The 22,662-nt window shown below is 45.9% G+C and overlaps 1 protein-coding gene across 4 annotated transcripts; it reads left to right on the forward strand.

Moving 5' to 3' along the window:
- The first annotated feature begins 1,437 nt into the window (after positions 1-1,437).
- UBAP1L (ubiquitin associated protein 1 like) lies at positions 1,438-20,869 on the forward strand. Of its 4 annotated transcripts, XM_025199585.1 has the most exons (9): positions 2,513-2,544; positions 3,477-3,765; positions 5,424-5,511; positions 7,699-7,738; positions 7,908-8,063; positions 10,274-11,329; positions 13,344-13,553; positions 18,501-18,602; positions 19,721-20,869. In XM_025199585.1, the coding sequence occupies exons 5-9, from the start codon at positions 7,929-7,931 to the stop codon at positions 19,853-19,855; spliced, it is 1,638 nt and encodes a 545-aa protein (XP_025055370.1). In that variant the 5' UTR covers positions 2,513-2,544; positions 3,477-3,765; positions 5,424-5,511; positions 7,699-7,738; positions 7,908-7,928; the 3' UTR covers positions 19,856-20,869. The 4 variants fall into 4 exon arrangements, with proteins under 4 accessions (XP_025055369.1, XP_025055371.1, XP_025055370.1 ...); XM_025199587.1 differs by lacking the exon at positions 2,513-2,544 and having other exon boundaries at positions 2,853-3,765; XM_025199584.1 differs by lacking the exons at positions 3,477-3,765; positions 5,424-5,511 and having other exon boundaries at positions 1,438-2,544; positions 7,904-8,063.
- Positions 20,870-22,662: the final 1,793 nt, after the last annotated feature.

Here is a 22,662-nt window from a genome sequence, read left to right on the forward strand (position 1 = left end):
CTTCTCCCTCACCTCGGGGGGGCCTTGATCTGCCCCCCCACCCCTTCCCTCCTCCCCATCCACTACAACAGACTTACCAACTGCCTGCAGCTGTATTGGAAATCAGATCAGTATCGGCCGATACACCTCCTTAAAAATTGGCTTTTGGTATCAGCCCTCAAAATCTCTGTCGGCGTACCCCTGCTAGAGGCACTGGTAGGCTTGCAAATTGTTTAAAAATTGTAAATATATCAATAAAACTTTGCCCAACTGATCTCTCTCTCTCTCTCTCTCTCTCTCTCTCTCTCTAGTGCCGTTTCATTTTAATTATGGAAGAACATGGATTTCTGGCACCGGGCACCCAGCTGGAGGGCAAATGAGGTGGCTGACCTGGCCATTTGGGGCCAGGAGGACACGCTTTGATGGTTCACAGTGGGCCACCACAATGAGCACATCTTTCAGGCGCTAGCTGCCCAGATGGCAGGGCAGGGGCGCACATGGCCTTTGTGATGCACAAAGACCAGCTGTGCAGCTACAGCCCAATGGCAGCTGGCCCAGAGGTGCAGACGGCTCTGCTGCAGTGCCCGTACCACATCCCAGGCAGCCGTGCGATTTCCCCATCCGGCTCTGGCAGGCATTCAGATGTGGGGCTGCAGGTCTAAGGGGATGGATGCTGTTGCATGTGGCAGCAGGTCACAGCCAGGTAGCAGCTCCCACTGCCAGACTGCTGCAGTGGGTAGAGAGGGCAAGGGCTGTGTCTCTCCATATATCAGCTGGCTGGGCCTCAGAAGCTCCTGAGAGCAAGTAGCCTTGAGCTATTTGCCAGGGCAGCTTTTTATATTGCTGGGGCCAGCCCTTTCAGCTCCCCATGACTGCAGATCCAGGAGTGTGGAGGATAAGAAAAGAAGGGGTGGGGTGGGGTGGGGTGAATTGCTGGTGCAGCAATTCACCCAGCTCAGCTGGCAGTACCATGTGTTTTGGTGCGAGTGCAGGAGCTGCAGGTGTGCCAGGCTGAGCCCTGGTAGTGGAAGCAACTGGGCAGGCTGTACTTCTCACCCCTGTGCGCAGCGCTGGCCAGAGGCACCCCTGGTGCTGCTGGCAGTGGGGCTGCACGCCCCCCCACTCTAGCCCCCAACCCCTACCAACATATACACACACCTGAACATACGCCATGCCCCCTGCACAAGCCTGTCATGCACCCCGCCATATCCCCCACACACAATATAAGAGCGAGACTTTATTTTTGAGTTATTATCCAATTCCCTTCTATACATCCCATGACACCTGTGTTTTGTAATAAAATTAAAATAAGTTCTAGCAGGCATTTGACTGTCAGCGTATGACTTGGTTTTTTTCTGGTTCTAAAATGGCAACCCCTCCCTCCCAAAAGGAGTATTTCTGGGGGTGAGGGGAGGGACTTGTGGCAAAGGTCAGGGGTTAGGGGGCAGGACTAACCCAATATGGCAACCAGGGGACAGGCATACCCATGTGGCCCTCCACAGCTCACTGTAACTTGTTAAGCGGCCCGACACCCGAAATAATTGCCCGCCCTTGTGTTAGAAGCTGTAGATACTTGTGGACCGACTCTTCTAGAGCTTCTGGAAATCAATGAACGTACTTCCCTGTGCTCTTTTACTGCAACCTTGGGACTCCAAGGAAAGCCCCAAGATGATCATGTTCGCAGTGGACAATATGCTGCTCTCTCATCATACAATTGTTTAGACATAATATGTTAGCCTAATTTAGACATCTGGAGTTAGGTGATCTCAGTGTGTGCAAGACTGAACATTACATCCTTCATATTAAAAATAGCCTTTTCTGCCCCAGCAAACTTCAACGTTAGCAACAAAGGATGGGTAACACTATCCCTTTAGTGATTATTAATAACTTCCAGAGCATATGGAGATGACTAATACAATCCTATCTCTAAATTATTCTGGGATTGTGAGGTACCACAATACATTAGGAGTTATTTTCATCTGAATGCCTGCGCAATTGCTGTTGAACATCGATATACATTGTTATGCGAGTCAAAATTTTTGGGGACTTGTAGCGTCTGGACCCAGATGAGCGAGTTAAGAATGGCAGTCGGTATTGATTTGGAATAGCTTTGCTTTTGGGGGGTTGAGACTTGTCACAACTTCCCAGTACCCTTATACTAATTTTTTTGTAACTTCATTTCAAATATGTCTTTACAACATGGGAGATGGAAAAACATGTAGATCTAATTTGCTCAACTATGTGTTTCTTGTTTTTTAACAAAAATAAAATTAGGAACAAGCTAAGACATCAGGAGTAAAAAACTTAAATTGGTAGTAAGCAGGCTCTTATATAGTTGTGGGAAGAATGTTTTGCTCATTTTTAGTGGTAGAAATTGGCACATTATAAGTTGTGCTGACCCCTTGAAATATTTAGAGGGGTTTTTTTTCTTTTTTACATGCTTGAACAGCAGCTTATGGCACTTTGATCTGTTTGTTGTGTGCTGAACGGAAACCACGCTGTGAAATAGTACCGCCTTTGTTATGCTGAACAAGGTCGACCAGCCGTGAGGTTACGTACAACTTGGTAAATCAGCCTGCTAGAACGAAAATTTAGAAAAAGCTAAAGTGTGATTTGCTATAACCGTTCTTGCCCTGTTACTTATTTTCTTGTAAATAGATACCACGTGTAAAATGAGCTGAACAAAAGTAAAACTTTGGTACATTTTATTTTTATAATTAAAGCAGAAATAAATATAGAGAAGACTGGAAACTTGTAAAAGTTGCGGGGGGGAGGGGTTTAAGGGTGGAAGCTCAGACCTTGGTATTATGTAAGCTAAGCCCTAAAGCCTGGCTGGGAAAGAGAGGGGGTGCTGGCAAAGTAACCCCGTGGGGAAAGCGCCGGAGCTCCATGCCCTGCCGCTGGTGGACTCTGTTTTCAGAGTCGTTCTGTGACCGGGCCCATTTGTAGAACAGCAATAGGAGCATGTACTGGGATCCTTGTCGGAGGAGCTTCTACTGAGCAGCAAGAGATGCAGGTAGTACAGAGTTGTGGCTCTTCCAGCCAGTGGGCTGCGGCTCTGCTTCTTGGCTCCCGTGTGACAGAGGGCATTTACATCTCTCCAATTCTTGCACATCAGATCTACAAAAAGGGACCTACTCGCATTCCTCGGAAAACTTACCTTGGGATTTGTGGTCGATGACAAGAGTTGACATTTTTCTTGGGGGCTTTACAAGGACGTGTTTGTAGCTCAACTGGAGCTTGTGTCTGGAGTTAGGTAGTCTCAGTGTGTGCAGGCTCAGTATTAATGTGAAAGGATTAGAATGAATCTGATGCTTTTACTAGATGCAGCAGTTGCATCTCTTTTCATCTATTCATAAGCCCCGTAGAACATAGTTTGTAATGAAGTGCTGTAGGAAATGCCAGGGATTCTAGTTTCTGTGTGTGTGTGTTTGCTATTTAGCTTCTCACCAATATCAGAACAAATCCTGAGAGTTTTTGTTTGATTTAAATCAAAGCTTTAGGCCTGTATAACAGCTGCAACAACCCTCTCTGTTCATAAAAGTGAGTGGGCCGGAAAGTGAGGGGGCCAGAGGATGCTCACCGTACGCGATTACGCCCTTTGTTACGTAAAAGGATTTGGTGACGCAGGCTACCTTCTTAAGCTACTATAATCTGAAACTAAGTCAGAAACACCTGATTTCCTGCCCATTTAAAGAACTGAGTAGCAGATGAATTGCCAGTGTGTATAAAAACAATTCAGCTTTCACGACTGCACTGTAAGAGCTGCATGACTTTCATTCGCAGGTAAGCTGCGTTTTGTACACCGGGTCTATAAATGCTCAAAATGTGAACATGCCAGTTGATGATGTGACCTGGAAGAAAGTACACTTTAGTTATGCAGTTTTAGGATAGGTACTAAAGATTTCGTATCGTCTAACACTGTTTTCAAGAAAAAAGTTGATTTTTTTTTTTTTTTTAAACGAGAAGCATGGTTTTCATCTTGAACTAAAGAAGGACACTAAATCTTGCACAACTTAGAAATATGATGTGCGACCCTGAGTTCTGATTCTAAAAATCTTTGTTCAAATAGATTTGAATCTGACTTAAACCTACAGCTGAGTCAAGGAGCTTTGCTTCTTGCTATTTTATGTGATTAGAAAAGTATCGTAGATCAAAAGAAGAGGCTGGGTTACTGTTAAGATTTTCAAGACCCCTCTGGGTCCGATCCCAGTGCAGTTTAGATTTTGCATGACAGTAAGACATTTTATTGACAAATTCTGCTTATTTCTTATATTTGTACCTGCTACACATTAATTCATTTGTTAACCTGTAGCCTTCCCTAGCGCACAACTGTCTAGGCGTGAATGTGGAGCAGCCACAGAATGACTGAGCTCAAAATCCTTGTGGAAAGTAGTTTGCTATAAACCAGTACCAACTGGAAGCCCTTTCGTTTTTAAGCGATTCCCCTTCTTTATGATCTCATGAGGTCCCTAAACTAATTTTCAAAATTAGAAGTTTCAGTTATAGTTTCACATATTTGTCTGGCATGATTCTTCAGAGGTTAGTTTGGAAAACATTTGTACTGCGACTGTACTGTGTCTGCATGTCTTCTCTGTCGCATCTCTCCTGCTTACTACTTACACTGTGTGTGCACAGATTTGTGCGCCAGTATCGTTGTTTTGAACAGGAGTGACTTTAAAAAAAAATCAAACAATATAACTGTACTAGAATTGTGTCTATTGTATGATACTATTATAGCTTATTCCCATTCCCATGTTGGTGTAGCTGTATGCAGGGCTGTCCCTGGTGGGGGTGAATCGGGGCGACTGCCCCCGGGCCCTGCACTTTGCGGGGCCCCATGGTCAGTGCCCCACTGCCGCTGAGTGCTGCCGTCTCTGGCCGCTCACCACCCCAGGCCCCGCACACCCCTAGGGATGGCTCTGGCTGTATGCAGGCCCTTACATAGAATAGATGCCATTATAACGCTAAGGATGGCTGTGCTATACTGCTAGAATTAAGTCAGGATATAGATAAGTACAGGTATTTTGGAAAGTTCAGCGTAGCAAATATTTTGGAACTATCAAAATGCAATTTTTGTTTTCTGTTCAGTGCGACTTGCATTGTCACACTTCCCTATTTCCCTTTATTCATAAAAAATAACAGGTATTTTGGGGAGGAGGGGTGTGGGGCTGAAGGTAACACAATATTATTTTCTCCATATATGTACCCGACTGCCACTGGCAATAATGAAAGCAGTCCTATATTGAGAGACATCTCTTATTACATAATTAAGGGCATCCTGCTCTTTCTGCAGGGCACAGTGTCTTTCAGGTAACATTTAACACGTGTGCGTGAGCGTGTGTGGGCTCTTCCATACACAAAGTGCAGAGAGCTGGAAATTAAACAGCATCTACAAATTGTTTTTTAAATACATAATCTGTTTTTTCCTATTATTTATGCAGGTGCTATCTTAATGCTGATGCATCTTTTATGTATGGAAGCAGATGGTCTACCTTGGTGTAGGATTCCAACACGTTGCCTATGAAATATGTTAGTGAAAGTACATGTGCAGCTCTGCAAAGCTGGTTATTGTCCATCTGGCTTACATTGCCACACAGGGCACGCCTAATCCCCATATTAGTAATCCAGCACAGCTCTGCTTGTAATCTTGCCATAAACAGTTTGGCTACCACGAGGGAGTGTGCATGAGGCTGTGTTTAGCGGCTTCTCTAATGAATGGGCGTCTGGCTTTGAGAGGGGCTTATGTACTGCCTCCTTTTTTTAGATCCACGTTCTTCCCACTATCCTAATCCGCTGCTGTATAAATCTTGTTTCCTTTTTGAGATGGTTATCCTCATTAGCAAATTAACCCTCTCTCAGGTGTGGGGTTTGGTTGTTTTTTGAGGGGGTTAACAAAGGGGAAAATGCATCCGAGGAAACGTGATTCCACCTCTTTCCCCGGCCACATTTGCAAAGATTATTAGAAGCTGCTGATTTTGAATAAGCACAGGCATTGAATAAGCACTGATTTTGAATAATTTGCTGGTATTTTGAATAAGCACAGGCTTTCGATTCCAAGATTCCTTGGACGATTTGCCATCACAACTTGCTGATCAGTGTTACACAAACTGATTTGCACAGTGTCATCGCTGAGTCCCTATGGAAGTGTGTTCAGTTCTTTTGCCCTGGCTCAGCAGAAGCCAGAACCCAGGGGATTTTTTTTGTTCACTAAATTGAGTCATTAATACTAACTGTGGAAGAGATGTTATCCTGATGGGAAGGATTTATAAGAGTAAATCTGGGAGCATGGGCTCTGTATTAACATAACGTTTGAGTCAGAACTGGTGTTTTTTTGGAATATGGAATCGCAACAGAGTGCGTGTGTGTGTCCGCGCCTGCAACTGCAGCGTTTTTCTTCTTCCAGTAATCTCTGGCTTGTTAAGTTGCTCCAGTGCCTCCCATGTGCCTCATTAAATACACTGCCGCATAGGATGAAGCCCAAGAGATTGCTCCTGAGTCCTGGACTTATGAAGGTGGCTTCTGGGTCCTATTGATCAGGCTAGACATATGCTTAGCTGTGCTTCCCCTATGCTCTTGGGTGGCTGCCAGTTTACCAACTGAAATGGTCTACCCATCTGCCACCCCAAGGTCATCCATACATCTCTACAGGGTAAGGAAATTGGGAAGCGTCTGCCTTTGATGCCATTTCAGCCTTTATCTCTGCTGATCAATCTCTTTTCCCAACTCTGTTCTGTAGTTAGAAAGCTTGGAACAAAGTGGGCAGGTACAGGGAGGGAGCAGGCAGGTGAGAACAGGGGAAATAATGAATCCCAGGACAGAATGAGGACTGGGATGTAATGATCCTGCATGGGGAAGTTGAACTTGAACAAAGGGGAAGACTGGAGGTGGAGAACAGCCGAGGATGAAGACGTGTGTTCTCCTCCTCCAAAGAAAGCTGTAGTCTGAGCTCTCCTTGGGGACTTGAATGCCACATTGGTACTTTCTGCCACCTCTTCAAGCTAACCTCACTTACAATAGGTACTAAAACAATAGGACACTTGATCAGTGGAAGATGGGGTTGGTGGCTATCAAGGGTCAAGGTCACTGGAAAGCTACTTTAGCTAAGGAGCAGCTAGCTAAAGGCCAAGAGATCAGATTGACTTCTGTGACGTTATCTGCGGGAATAGGGTAAAGGAGTGTTTGGTACTGCTCTTGATGGTGGGGATATAGGGTGGAAAAATAGATCACGTAACTCAAGGAACATTTGAGGTGTGTGTAGATGTGGACTGCAAGGGGAACCTTATCATGCCAGACCTAGGCTGGTCCATGGGGGAAAGGCACCATCCTCAATGATCCATGGAAGGACTTCTCTTGGCAGTTTCTCTGCTGGCCTAAGCGTGGTACGAGTGGAGAGCACTCCTGCGTGGGACCGTGTGTAACCTGTCTGGAGAGGAGCAGTAACCGTGTGTGGGTCCCGGGACAGCCCAGCTAAGTGCATAACAGAATTACTGAGCAGCGAGACAAAAATCTGAATGCTGTCATGGGAGCAATCTCTGGTTTCAGTGTCAGTGGGACTTGCCCAAATAGAGTCCCTGTCGCGTGCTGTATATAAGTGCCTTTGGCAGTGATAAAGCATGGCTTATTTAAATCTTAAATATTTCTAGTTTGCAAGTCTTACTGACTGTATTTAGCATTATAGAGTTGGCTCTAATGGGCACTGCTATTCTCCTTTGCTAGGTTGGGCTGCATTGAAGTGCTTTCCACGGACATCTAATCGGTAAGTTTAAAAGCTTGTTACTGTTATTTGTGTTCATTTCAGCGTATCCTTTTCTCCCCTGCTTTCATGTGTCTGTTAAGATTAGACACGTGAAGTATCATTACCCCACTGTTTCACATTCAATTTGCTCTGCCTTTTTTTTTTTCTTCACATAACTGGTGTCAGCTAGATTGCAAAGTGTCGCAGGACCATGATGGGTTATCTGGATGACGTGCCTTTCAGAACGTATGGGAGCTTTGAGGATGGCTCTGCAAAGGGGACCAGTTTAATCAGCCCCCCTGACATTGAGGTTCCTGACTGCACAGAGATGCTAATGAGCACCATGGTAAGTGTGCCCGTCCTCCGAGCCAGGGTTGGTGTCAGCCCACCATACTACTCTGTGGGCAGTGTGGGCTGGTTGGTGTTGGTGTCTTGCTCTGGTCTTTGAGCAAAAGATCAGTTGAAGGTGACTACTGATACCATCCATACCACTCCCTTGTGTGCCATCAGATACAAAAAATGGTGGGCTTCCATCACGTTAACACAAAAGCTGCTAAGCTCAGGATGACTTTTGATCAGTTAAGTTACAATTGATGCTAAGAATAACTTTTTCTGTCCCTCTTTCTTGCTAATAGAAATGAAGAAAGAGAAAAAAACCCTTGAAATATTTCTTTTCTGAACCTGACACCCATTTTTCCCTCCAGTCTCATCCAACACCAGACTGGATGGGCAATAGAAATGAGACTTCCCCTTACTGGTGAGCAAGCTGGTAGGGTGCAGCTCAAATTCTTCACCTGGGCATCTTGTCTGCAGAAGAGCACTGTACAGCTACCTAGGTAGTATGCACATACTGCCATGGGTTCTGTCTTCACAGGCTGGCCCTGTTAATATTGCAGCTGAAAACTTTGGTTTCTGGTATGGATTTCCCTATTGTCTCTCTGTAGTCTGGGTTTATATCCATGTCCTCAGATGTTTGCATTATTTTGGGGTGCACAGGTACAGATCTGCAAGGCTACAATTAACGGAACAAGGAGCAATGGTCTCAAGTTGCAGCAAGGGATGTTTATTAGGAAAAACTTTCCCATTAGCAGGGTGGTGAAGCGCTGGAATGGGTGACCCAGAGACGTGGTGCAATCTCCTTCCTTGGAGGTTTTCAAGGCCTGGCTCCACAAAGCCTTGGCTGGGATGATCCAGTTGGGGATGATCCTGCCTTGAGCAGGGGGTTGGACTAGATGTGACCTCCTGAGGTCCCTTCCAGCCCTCATTTTCTTGGATTCTATGAATTATTGCCCATGAGGTTTTAACCACAGGATGGGCAGGACTTTTAAGTCAAGTTCAGATGTGTTGCGGGGTCTATGTTTGAAATGCGTTCTTACCAATAGGTGGATTCATTGCACTACACAGGGGAGAAGCCTGCTACTGGTTTTACAGCTGTTTGCGGTGGATGTTGAGGCGCCTGTAACGTTTTTAAAAAACCCACATCCCACCTCTTCACTACTTCAGCCCTGCCCTACCCCAATGGCTAAGCAACTCACATGCACCAAAACCATGGCTGTGGCATTGTAATGCTTATGTATTATTACAGCTGACGTCATGATATTTTTCGAAATATTCCTGGAGGAGACTGCGGCACGCACTCTTATGTAATACATGTGTAATGCCGGGTAATTGCTTGCAGACAGCAAGGTGAGCACCCTCCTGGGCTGCGAACTGCTGTTTGCACAGAGGCCTGCCATCGCCTCCTTGGAGCATGTCGGCTTTTGTTTATCCTGGGAAAAATAATGTTCTCGGGAGATGGCAAAAGCTGCAAGACCGGACTCAGGATCAGCACTGACACCCCTCGGTGTGCTGGGGTTTTGATCAGAGGACCTGGATCCCATCCCACTCATAACTAACAAATGCTTTACCCTGTTCTCCAAAAGAAATAGAAACAGAATTTGTAACCTAGACGATGGGCTGTGTTTATCCAACCGCCGATAAGAGCTCTAGTTTGGCAAACTTCTGGGCACGTTGGAAGGCCTAGTCTCTCAATCAGGTCTTCAGACTTAATTCACAAGCATATTTATGTTCTAAAACAAAGTGTATGGAAATGGTCCTTCCACTTCCCTACCAAGATCCTCTGCCAACTATTCTGTTTCTCCCTTTCAACAATATAATTGATCATATAAAAATACTTGGGGTAGGGCAGCAAGGTCTGGTGACCTCAACTCTGTAAGATAGTGGGGTTTTTTAAGATTCACAGAAAGATTTAAAAAACAAAAAAAGTTCTGGAGAGGATTCATGCGATTTGCCTGCAGTTATTTCTAAGTGGCTGATACAGTTTCAGGGTTACAGCTACTGGGGCAAATCCCTGGCGGGTGCCAAGAACATGCTTCCATTTGTGGCTCCAGTGGAGTGATGCTGGAGCTGCTGGGCGCGGTGTCTGAGCCTGAAACCCTTGCTCATGCCGTTAGTCTCCTTGTGAGCAATCAAAGTGCAGGTTGGAACCCATAAAATGTTTTTAAGCAGCGCTGCCTGAGCAGATACTGACTTGCTTTGCTTATTGCTGTTTGGCAGCACGATTTCTCGTTGGAAAGGAAGGTGCTGTATTGGATTGAGGCTGCGTCTAGGCAAGCAACTCTCCAGTATCAAGTGACCACAGAAGCTGTCCCAACAGCTCCACCTTGCTGGCTGCTTTTGGTTGACTCCAAAGAGAACGTGGGCCTCCGGGTAAAGAAGAACAAGGCGGCTGATGGAAAAGCCAGGGATGGCGCGACATTTGGAAACCACGTTCGGCGATGCATGAGCCTCAGCGCTGCGGATGTGAGCTACGTCCGCCCCAGGGGCAGAGGTGTGCCCTCCGAGACAGAAAGCGAGGAGTGGTACTCGGAAGAGGATGAGTTCTCTGTGGATGATGAGTACTCCTCATCGACCTGCGAGGAAAGTAGCAAGGAGGAAGTAATCATCCCGAAGACCAAAACCATTGTAAAGGCTGTGCCTTGTTTCCCTCGGCTGGATCAGCGCAGGCCAAAGACTTCTCCAGGGCTGTTAGAGCCACCCTCTGAAAGACACTGCAGTGAATCAAATAGCCCCGATCTGAACAAGCAGAGGAGGTCCCTGGTTTTGTTTAATAACGTGAAGAATGAGTTGGAAGGAGCCAGAAAGAAGCTCGCTGCTCTAGTGCACCCTCTGTACAGAGCCTCCATAGAAAAGAAACTCTCGCCAAGACCGTTCTTGCTGCGACGGTGCTCTCGAAGATACGCCCCTGCCTCTGATGGGTCTTTGAAAGGAGCTCTCATCCCGACACCCCCATCCACCCCTTCTGACTACTCAACGCCCCCAGCCACTCCTTGCCCCTACCTAACACCTCCAGCCACACCGTGTGATTACCCAACGCCCCCAGCCACTCCTTGCCCCTACCCAACACCCCCGGACACCCCTTGCAATTACCCACCACCTCTGCTCACCCCTTTCCGCTACCCAACACCCCCGGACACCCCTTGCAACTACTCAGCACCTTCAGTTACCCCTCGCAACTTCCTGACCCCTCCAGCCACCCCTTGCTGCAGTCGCCGGAAGCTGCCCACCACTAGGTTGATGCCTCCGATAAAAAAACACAAGCCCGTAGTTGCGGTAAGATGTATTTTTTTTGCTACCACGTTCATTTGTGGGTGCTATCTGTAGTGGTCCCTTAGCTCCGTGTGAACATGATGGGGGGAGAGAAGGGGGCAATAGATTACCTATAAACAGGTTTCTCAACACTGGAAGCTACCAAGAAAACAACTGGTCTTTGGTATGCATTGGGACTGAAAAGGCTGAAATAATTTGTGAGGTATTCCTTGGGTCATTTTTCTGGGGAACTGGTTGAAAGAGTTTTGCTGACATTTTTTGTGATGAAAAAATGCCTTTTAGATTAAATGAACTTTTGCAAGCCAATTGCCACTTTCATCCAAAAAACACCCCCCTTCAAATATTTTTGGATTTCCCAGACTGCCGACTGAAACACCTCTCTGTTTTCAACAACTAATTAAATGTATTTATTTTAGCTTTCAATGAATTCCTGAAACATTTAGCAATAACTTCTCTTTTCTTTGCAAAGATTTTCAGGAAATGAAGTACGCTGCCTGACCAGCCCTGGCTTTCTTGCAGCATAAAGCCACCAGGCCCTTCTGGCTGTTGCAGTGGGAGGCTTTGCACTGAATGAGCAGGAAGACTGGGCTGCTTTCTCCTGCTAAATTTGCCTTCTATCCTTTCTGTTTAGGGTGGAAGGGGGACTACTGTGAAGATCACTGCCTGCTTTGATCTTATTTTCACATAAACAGAGAGGCTTTGGCTTTCCCAGTTCGGTACCTGCACTAAATTTGTAGTTTAGATGGGACAGAGATCACTTTGGACTAACTCCACCATCTGTTTGTAAATTTGAATAATTTAACCATACAGTAAAGGCCACGGCACGACAAAGTAATCATTGCCCTTTGTCCTCTTAAATTGAAATTGCGTGATAGAGTACAATCCTAGCTACTGGAGAGATGAGCGAGTTTGTGCTGAACGTCTACAGTCCTGGTGCCCCAAATGCATGGAAGACCATGTTCTCACATGATGGCTTGAAGTTTTGAGAGATGGGAATTACAGAGCAATTACATGCCTGTAGTTGTACATACGATGGCTGTTAAATCTAATTGCTAATCTGTCGTCCTGAGCCATTCGACTCTCACTCCAGAAGTCTCACAACTATTCCCACAGGCCCTAGACAGGATGCACATGCCTGAGTAGGAGATTTGTTTCCTAGGACTGAAGATGGCTTCTTTTCCCTCTCCTGCTTATACAACACACTTACATAGGAGATCAAGTGTTCAGACAGTTGATTTTTCCGAGACAGGGCTGCCTTACTGCCCACACCAGCTGGCACTGCCATCCTCTCTTGCTTGGCCAGTCTAGGACAAGTAAAGAGCTTATAGATAGGAACGGGATTCCCTGGACGGTAGAAGCTGGCTCTTACCCATTTAACGCATAATCACGCTTGCCTGCTATCTCCTTTGATCGGTATCTGCAGCCAGGCCTGGGTTTAATTAAATCTAGTTTCCTTTTCCGTTGTTCCTTGTGGACAAATTGTTGTACGTATCTCGGCGTGATGGTCATAGCTTTGCCGGTTGCTTTGTTTGCTTTTTATTTGGAAGTGCGCTGCTCGGTTTCCCCAAGTTTCCGACCTCCAGGCATAGTCACCTCTGCTCTGTTTAGAGTTTCCCTGGAAACATAACAAGTTCTGATCCCTGAAAGGATGCTTAAAAAAACCCCACAAAAATAAATAAATACATAAACCGTAGGATTCATTTGAACAGGATGCGTAACCGGAAGATTCACATGCATGACAGCTAACACATAATCCTGTATTTATCCAAGCACACGCAGTTGCACACGGACAGCAAACCGGGATAGTCCATTTATGGACATTTCCCTCCGATTGCACAGTTGAATGAGATTGCCCTAAATGACAAATGCCAGAGCAGTGCTTTTCAGTATCTGCAATTACCTTGTTGTTTTGCAGGAGGAGGAAGAGAATTCTTTTTATAGTGTCGCATCGTACCAGTGCCTCGTAAGTGGATACGTCCTAATTAGTGAACATAAAGTCCTCTTGTTTATTTTTCAGTCCCTCAGCCCCTATTCCTGCCTTCCAGCCCCTTCTGGGGCTGCGCGACCTCTGAGTTCCCACAGAACTCGTCCGGACTCCACGGCTGACCTGCTCTCGGCGCTGAGCCAGCAAGAGCGTGACCTCATCGAGCCAGTTTTAGCCTTGGGTTATCCGATCCGCAGAGCTATCCTTGCTCTCCAGAAGACGGGAAGACAGAGTTTAGGTCAGGTTAGTGAAGCTAATATTACTTTCCTTCAGTGGTCTGGAAAACACCTGGTAAGGATGACTCTCCTTCCCGCGGGTTCTGGGCTACCTGGGTGCAGCTCTAAGAAAAAGGCTCAGTAGTTCTGTTTTGGGAAGAGTTGATCGTTTCTCTTCATTTTGAGTAAGAATTAAAGCGATTGAGGGTTGTGCCTTGTGCCTGAAATCCTCAATGAGAATGACCTTCAGCAAGCAATGCTGCCTGAAGACATCGCCTTTTAAGATCTGCTTTCCTATTTAATAGGAAGCCCGATGCTCTTTTACAGCCTAGACATATTTGCCTAGTACAGAAATATTTTAGCGGATTTATTTTTCCCCAGTTGTGAGGTCAGTAGCATTATCTCAGTGACTCGTCTACTCAACATTGGACTGTGTCGATCTCTGCGATGTTTTGGGTCCCTCTCCAACACCAAAGCATGAGGCTGGCTTGAATATGTACAGATAATGCCTTGACGTTGCAGAATATTCCCGCCTGTCATCAATGCATACACAGCACTTATAGTTCTCCTTTTCTGCGTGTGAACCAGAGCCTGTTTTAGGGACTTGAATGACCCTCGCCATTGCAATGGTGCCTGTGCACCTCTTACTCCACTGTATTTCACCTCTCACCACTTCTGAGAGGTGGGGGAGTGCTACTAGCCCCTGATACAGATTGGGATCGGAGGCACAGGCTGACTTACCCAAGGCTGCTCAAGAGTTCTGGGACAAGGCAGAGATTTGAAACCCAAGTCTCCCAGAGTCACAGGCTCCCACTCTCTCTGCTGGGCCATCCTTTCCAAACCAGCTCTAGCTCTAATGCAAGGCTTCCTGTAATCCAGTTTAGCGAGCATTATTTATTCCATCCACGAAGGGTTCAAACTTGACAGGCAGAAAGAAAGGGACAAAGTGTAACCCCCTGTTCCATGTATATTCAATACCATTTTGATATCAGGAGTGTGGTCCAGGGCTGCCACCAGCTGTAATAGGACGGTGCACCCTACAGACACCTCTTGCCCTAGCAGGTGGTGCACAATCGCTCTTTTACCGCCCCGGAGAGTGGTGGTTATATCAGTGCCCGGCCCTTTTTTTGAATTCTTCTGAGTCCTTAGCCTCAATTGTGTTATTCCCTCCTGGCAATGGGTTCCACAGGCTGATTATCCACTGTGTGAGACAGTTCCTATTGCTTTTTCGATGTTCTTCCTTGCCACGTAACGGAGAATCTGTGTTGTTCTTCAGCGTAGAATACTCACGGGATGCTCTTACCAGTGGCTTTCCCAGCCCTTGGCCTGGTGTTTGCTCCAAAAAGGGGCAGCAGCTTCCTCCATTCTTTAATTCTGAATTCATCCTTTCACCCATTTTGGCCATCAGATGCCCTACCTATGCTTTGCTTCTAACCACAATGATGAGATTTATAGACTGCTCTCCAAACTGGCTGTGAGACACTTGGAATTAAACCAGTGTACAGTGAGATCTGCAACCAAATTCATACAACCACCAGACATCGGGATCTGGTGGAGATGGGCCTTTTTAGTGAAGGTCAATCAAAGCAGTATAGGGAACCGGAGGGGTACCTTAAGATGACATTGGCCATGGGCTTGTTAATCATGGGCAAACTTGTTCCAGGAGTCACTGCATCTGCTTGTCTTTTCTGTGATTGCTTGTTTGTCTAGCATGGTGATTAAAATAATGAATGAGGGTGTAGACACGTGCCTGAGTGACAGGTTCATGGAAAAGGATCCTTAAGTTTGATTTATTTTTGGTGGGCTGTTCCATTCGTTATAATGCTAAAATGATAATCACTTAAAGCTTCCCTTGGTAGAAGATGCAGGCACTTGGGCCGATTTATGTTAAGGGTGGTTAAGAGCATTCCTGATGCAAGGTGTAACCACTGCTCTGGGAAGACAGAAACATTATAGCTCGGTGCATATTTAGGTTTTCCTTGTTTTCCTGCCTAACCTTTCCTGGGTGCGTTCATATACTTGAAAACCAAGATGGACAACTTGTTGGCCCTAAGCACGTATGTTCCCCGGGGATAGGAAAGGTATGCTCTTTCTTCATATTCCCATGCTGAAGATGAGACAGAGCTCTAAAGGTTAACGGTTCACCACGTAAACACCTGTCCTCGTTCAGTCGTGAGGTTCCTTTTGGAGATGATAAACTCATCCAGTCGACAGCAATTGTGTATCGGTTCCAAATTCTGCTTGCCCAGCGTGAGAGTCTCTGAACGGCTCGCTTTCCCTGGTGCACGTCGTAAACATATGCCCCTGTTAATAGCCCGAGAAATACAGCAACCGCTCTGGCTTTTGATGGCGTAAAGCAGAGTTACAGCAACACAGCCGGGCACCCGGGGCAGCTGCCGTGCACAGGAGCAGCGGTGACTTCCAGCTACCGCTGCACCGCTGCCGTGATCGCGTGGCTGCATAGTTGTGCGTTTCCCCCACTCCTCTCCCCTCACATCAGTGCCCAGGACAACTGCCCTGCTTGCCCTGCCTTAATTACGCCATTGGATGAAGGTCTGGAGGAAAACAAAGGCAGCAAATTATGAGTATGGATGGCAAATCAACTGAGGTCGGATTTGTTAATAGGGAATGGATTCAGATGATGTGTTTTGATCCTTATTACTGCACTGCTGGAGACACATGAATCCTGCCAACTTCTGCTCTCAGCTTTTGAAAGATTTTTTTGGACCTTTAGCAACAAGGATCATCTTTTATTGAAACCTCCTGCTTGCTGTGGCATTGCTGGAGTCTGACGGGCCATTCATTTGTAGTATGCTTAACTGGTAAAAGTTATATTGAGGTTATAGGTCACATTCACATGACCAGCATAGCCTTAGGGAACCCTATGGAATTGCAGTCTCTGCTTCAAATGGCCCATTTGGGCCCTTTTCCCACTATTGTATAGCTCGCTTATTGTTTGTTGCCTGTCGCATGTTTTTGGACAGCAAAGGACTCTTACGGTATTTAAAAGATACCGCTGGGAATTGTGCTGTCAGCACTCCAAGAACAATGAGGAAAGCCAAAAATAACTGTTTACTTTCAATCATGACAGCACACAGGCCTCCCTTGAGGCTGTCCTCTGGGTCCAGAGCGGTGGAGCAAGCCCATAGAAGGCCGAAGTTTTGAACATCAAAGGTGACGCTGGCAGCCCTGGAGAATTCGAGGTCGGCACACACCTAACACCCCAGCGAGATGTTCTTTTGAATAGAAGCAACCGATAAAAGAGGTGTACAGATCATCTTTTCCCTGCAAGCAGGGTTCACGTTTTGGATTCCTCCAGCGGTGGCTGTCTTTGTTCCTATTTCTCACGCATGCAGAATGGGCAGGACTTAGATTTTTATCTTCTCCTGGGGGAGCGGTGGAAGCCCCGCTGTCTGAGTCATTGACAACCAGAGAGGACAAGCATGAGACGCTAAGCGGGATGGAGTAATCCTGCATTGAATCTAGTCCATCCTATGTAATCCCTAAAACTGGTGAGAAGCTACAGCTGATCTCTGATGGAGACTGCAAGACACAAAGTCCAGGTCCCTGAAGTGCGATTGTAGCGTGCAGCATTTGACAGGTTATGGGAAAACTCTGACATGCAAGCCACAAGCATTTCCAGGCTTCACTTACAATCTCTTCTCCAACTTCAAATTCAGTCCAACCTTTGCTTATAAGGCGCTTTGCTTGATGAAGAAAAACCGCAAATTAAACTATTTATTTAAAGTAAAGAAGAAAATTCTTAGTTGTGCATATTAAAATTCCTCCCTGCACCTCTCCTGATGGGCTAACAACTTGGGAGTGTGTTCATAAATAAACTTGAAATCCTTTCCTTTTTGAAGGCTGTGGGGTTTTCTCTATGTGTCGTTCAAAAGCAGGGGATCAGCCTCTCGGCCAAGAAAACTCCACTCCAGGACTCTTCGGGTCTTCAATCCTGATGCCGTGGTTTATCTCAGACTGAGGTGCTCAGTCCATGATGCACCCGTGTCTTGAGTACTGCGTGCGTATCCATCTCGTTAAGGAAGTAGCAGAACTGGAAAAGGTAGAGAGAAGGGCACCCGGAACGATCGTGGCCCTGGAGCAGTTGCCATATCAGGAGAGACTAAAAAGGCTTTTAGTTTGGAGAGGAGAGGGCTGAGGGGGAATATGATAGAGGTCTATAAAATCATGAAGGGTGTGGACAAAGCGAACGGGGAACTGTAATTCGCCAAGTCCCAGAGTACTAGAAGTAGGGGGTGCCCACTGAAATTATAAGAGACAGGTTTAAAACTAGCAGGAGCAAGTGGGTTTTTTTTTTAATACCGTGTGCAGTCGTGGAATTCAGCGCCCCGGGAGGTGGTGGAAGCAGATAGCACAGCTAGGTTCAAAAGGGACTCGACAAATTCATGGATGATAGATCTATTAATGGCTATTGAACAGAATGGTTGGAGACGTTTCCTCTGGCATCTCTAAATCTATAATGGTGGATGCCTGCGAGGGTAATGAATAGGGGAGAGATCACTCTCTTCGGGATCTACTTCTGTCGCTGTCGGAGACAGGATACAGGGCTAGACGGACCATTGCTCTGGCCCAGTGTGGCACTTCGTCTGTTCTTGCATATGCCTCGGAGTCTCTCTGATGCTCTCATCCCCTGGAGGGTTCCCAGTGGCATGTTAATCGCAAGAGCAGTCTCCAGGATGGATTCCAGACCGGGAGCCTAATCATGCCAGGTGCTGAGTGGCCCAGTACCTTACATGATCTGGCTTATAACTTATGCACATTTTAGAGGTGTATCATAAGGTCAGGCTTTTGAGGTGGTACCAGGGACACCTTTTGAGACCTGTGCTGGGCGGCTTGGGCAGGTAGTCTCTTTTACAATGTATTGCATATGCAAGCAGTGTTCATTGCACCACCCTCCTGGCTGGAAGGGGTGTTTTATATTAATCCCATTTTGCTCTCCCTTTTCCTTTTGCAGTTTCTCAGTTATCTTAGTGCCTGCGACAGGCTGCTGAAACAGGGCTATGAAGAGGGGCAGGTGGAAGAAGCCATGGAAATGTTCCAGTACTCTGAGAAGAAGGTCAGACGCAATTTGGTGCATTCAGAGCAAAGACGAACGTTGCTTAGGTTTTTTACTGGACAAATCACCCCCCACCACCACCCATCCAGGGTCACTTTCACAGTGGGCAATACACAGGGCTATTGAGGGGTACAGCTCCAACACACTAGAAGTCCAGTGCATCTGCGAAAGCCTGCTTTGCTGCTGCTCCTGCTTGCTACACTTAATAGCCCCCACACTGACAAATGCTATATTACAAATTCACAACCTCGTCGGTGGCTCATCTCCTTGTTGACTCCACCACAGGGTGCTCAGACCTCTGCACGGGTTCTCCATTCAGTGCCTGCCTTCCCCTGTGCATCAGCACCGTGGCTGTGCCTCGATGCAGTCTCATTTGGCAGGGGGTTGCAAGGCAGTGCCCCTTGAAGTAGCGTGGAGACCTGGCCAAGAGTTTCATGCCTATGCTGCTTTGGCATTAGCTCCACTGAACACATGCTGAGCTCTGCTCACTTCTTGTTAGGAAAGCTACACTGCAGTAGTTAACCTTCCAGCTTCTAACCCACAGGCATGTATTAATGATTTACCTGCAGGCAAAATGCTGTTGGAAACACTGAGGCCGGCTCTGGTAGGGGGACGGCAACAGCACTACCAGCAAATTCCAGATGACACTTAGTGTGTTTTCCTGATCTATTTTTCACGGCATTATTTCATAGCATGGACTAGTAATGCAGTAGAATTTCAGATATTGGTTATTTCCTCTCAAATATTAACATTCATCTTCCTGTTGTATGGGGCCGCTCTACAATCACATGGCACCACTCATCTGGAATGATGAAGTTACAGCCTAACATTACTGAATGATTTCTTATATGCAGTCTTGAAATGAAGAAACAATAATTCCCCACCGTTAAAAATGAGCTCGTAGCTCTGTTCAACTCACTAAGTGTGCATAAAAAATATGCTAGCCTAATTTCATCATTAAAGACCAAGGCTGAAACCAAAAGTAACATAATTCTGCTAGATGTAGTTTGATTTCAGCTTTGTTTCACAATGCTGCTATATTGCTTCAGTTGTAACCTTCCCATGACTATATCTCAGACTGATAAAAACTGCTCTTTTCTGTTACTTTATTTTTCCAGGCAGCTGAATTCCTGCATCTTTTAGCTCAGTTTGATGATATGGGTTTCCAACAAGCCGAAATCAAAGAAGTTCTTCTGCTGTGTGAGAATCAGAGAGATAAAGCACTGGAAGAGCTCATGACACGATCACAGTGACAAATGCCTGGCAACAAAGTGATATTTTTCCAGCATTAGATTGACCGCTGAAGCACCCTTGGCATCAATATCGTTATAGAGGCATGATTTTAATTTACACTAAAAAAAAAAAAATATATAGCTCATCTGAAACGAACTTTCAGAGCTGTGTCTCGTTCTCCTCTCGCATTTTTGGACATCTCGCCCAAGGGATTCAACGGCTTTATGTCAGAAACAGTTCTCTGCTTGTCCGCTCTACACACGTGCGCTGTGAACTATCTCAGTAGCTTGGATAAGACCGAATTGGGCCCAAACCTCTTCTGGCTTAATTTTGGCAAAAACCAAATCACAGCCTCTTCAGTCAATCTGAGCCCCTATGCAGTCTTTCCTGTGCTTTCTATATTGCAGTACCTGGAAATGTGGCCCAATGTGAGCTTTAAATAAATATATATATATATATGCGCAAACCAAAAGAAGTTGTTTTCATGCTGGCAGAATTTATTTTTCCTGGAGAATTAGTTACTGCTTTCTTGAGAGGAGTATAACTGGTCTGAGTCTCGTTTGACAGTTGTAACCCAATTCTGAGTTTCCACCAAATCATATTGGCTTCTCCTTTTAAAGGAGAAAGTTAAAAAGAGCATTTGATTAACTGAGTGCAAGCAAAGAAAACAGCCTTCTATTGCAGTGTTGTGGGTAACTAATGTAACATGTTTGTCCACTGAAATGAAAAATGGGTTATGCAAGTCTGAAGGCTTGCACGCACAGCCTTTCTGTGACATCTGGACAGAGGGCTAGAGGAACGATTCTGCTCTGCCGGTTTTATCTTGTGTCCAATTGAAGAAAACTTGGGACAAGGCCACCCTTCCCAAAAGTGGAGAGCAGTGGCTCAGCTAAGCGTGTTGCATGCAGACTTCGAGACTCGGAAAATGTTGAGCGAAGAGGTTTTTTTTCCCTCTCCTTGGGTAACTGGCACACAAGGTATGCATCTGATCCGGATCACCTTGCTAGATGTCACTTGGGCTTTGGCAGCTTTACAGAGGACAATGTTTTCACAAAGATGAACTCAAGCACTTTATTTTAGTTTGAATCCGATACTGATGTAATTGCTTTGAGTAAGGGATTTTATTTGGCGGGGGGAGGGGGAGGGTAAATGTATTTATTGTTTCTTGCCCTGTGAAAATGCCAACTGGCACAACTTAGCAGGGATAGTCCTTAATTAGTTGCAAACTATTTACCATTTTTCCATTATGTCCTTCCAAAAGATTTCTAAGTCCAGTGGATTTCAGCTAAGTTGAACAAGCTGTCCCTGTGCTTCTTCCCCATAGCTTTTAAACTGGTGGTGTGTATAGAACATTTGCTCAATTATTGATCATATCCTCATACAGTATCAGAGGACTTCTTGAGAGCTGGGACATAGGCAACTTGAGTTCAAATTTCAACTCGACTGCAGACTTTCTGTGTTACCTCGGACTTGCCCCTTCACCCATTTTGTAAAATGGGGGTAAGCCTACTGTATTTCCATTCTGTGTTCATCTAATTAGGCTGTAAATTCCTTGGGGGCAAAGACAGTCTCTTGATATGGTTTTGGAGGATGCCTAGAACCATTAGGTCCCCGATCTCTATCCAACAGGCCAGTGAAATAGAGGGTGCCAAACACTGAACAGCAGACAGTGAGAAGCAGGCCAAATGGCATGGATCAGAGTCAAGAGAAATGGTACTGGAGTGGGCAATGGTATGAAAAAATAAACAGCACAGATAGATGACAGCACTGGGCTGGCATCCATCAAAATCTGCCCTCCAAAGTGAAGGCATGACTAAAAAGGATTGGTCTAGGACAGGGACATGTTGCTAAGTAAGGCTGGCCATCAAACAATAAATTCTTGATTCTTCCCCTCCAACCCTTGGAAGGTGACTTCCAACAAGCATGGGACTGGGATTTTCTAGACAGGATGCTAGATGTGTGAATACATTTAGCTGGTCCCCAAGACTGTTCGGCTGGTCTGTATCCTTCCCACGTGAACAAGGACACCAGCTTTCCTCAGACCAGCTTTAGGTCCAGAGTTTGTTTGATGATGGACCAGGCTATCAATGATCTTTTTGAACAGGGATACACATGAGAGCTTCTCACTGATTAATGGCAAGTCCAGCTGGAAGGTTATGGGGGTAATTTGCAGAGTGGCTCAAAGAGCTGTAGGGATTAATAATTCAGTTTCTTGGGTGGCCTATTTTAATCCAGATGTTGCACTGATAACCAGACTATCTCCAGCTGTGATGTGAGGAACCTTCTGAGGGCGTTGATCAGCATTACCCGTGTAGGTTTCTTTCGTGGCCTTGAGGGTAGTTCAACATGGATGTCATGAAGTGGCTGTGCAAGGGTTGAGGCTGCTTGGACATGAGAAACCCATGGCCAACGAGTGAAGTTTCAAGGAAAACCCATAATTGGCATTGATTGCACTCTGTTTGGTAGATGTGTGTTCAGAAGCTTTCTAGGCAGACCATCAGTCACCTTGATGGGAGCTGATACACTCTTCAGTCATCTGGTTCACCCGTTCGGCTTGGCTGTCGTCTAAGAGGATGATAGGCAGATGAGCTGTGCAGAACGGTTCCCTGCAAAAATGAGGTGGAAATTGAGCTCTGTGCTCAAACATGGTGTTGGCAAACTAGAAAGCTTGACAATGTGAGGATTTTTGGATATGATATGAAGTGTGATATTTTTGTGAGTGGATCAGTTGCAGCGAGAATAACCATATACTTTTGACACAGCTAAAGCAACAGTGACGTTAGTGGAATTGGCTGGCTGTTTTTGGGGAGGACTGAAGGGTTTGGTG

Source organism: Alligator sinensis, unplaced genomic scaffold, assembly GCF_000455745.1.
Source record: "Alligator sinensis unplaced genomic scaffold, ASM45574v1 scaffold210_2, whole genome shotgun sequence".
Taxonomy (NCBI): domain Eukaryota; kingdom Metazoa; phylum Chordata; order Crocodylia; family Alligatoridae; genus Alligator; species Alligator sinensis.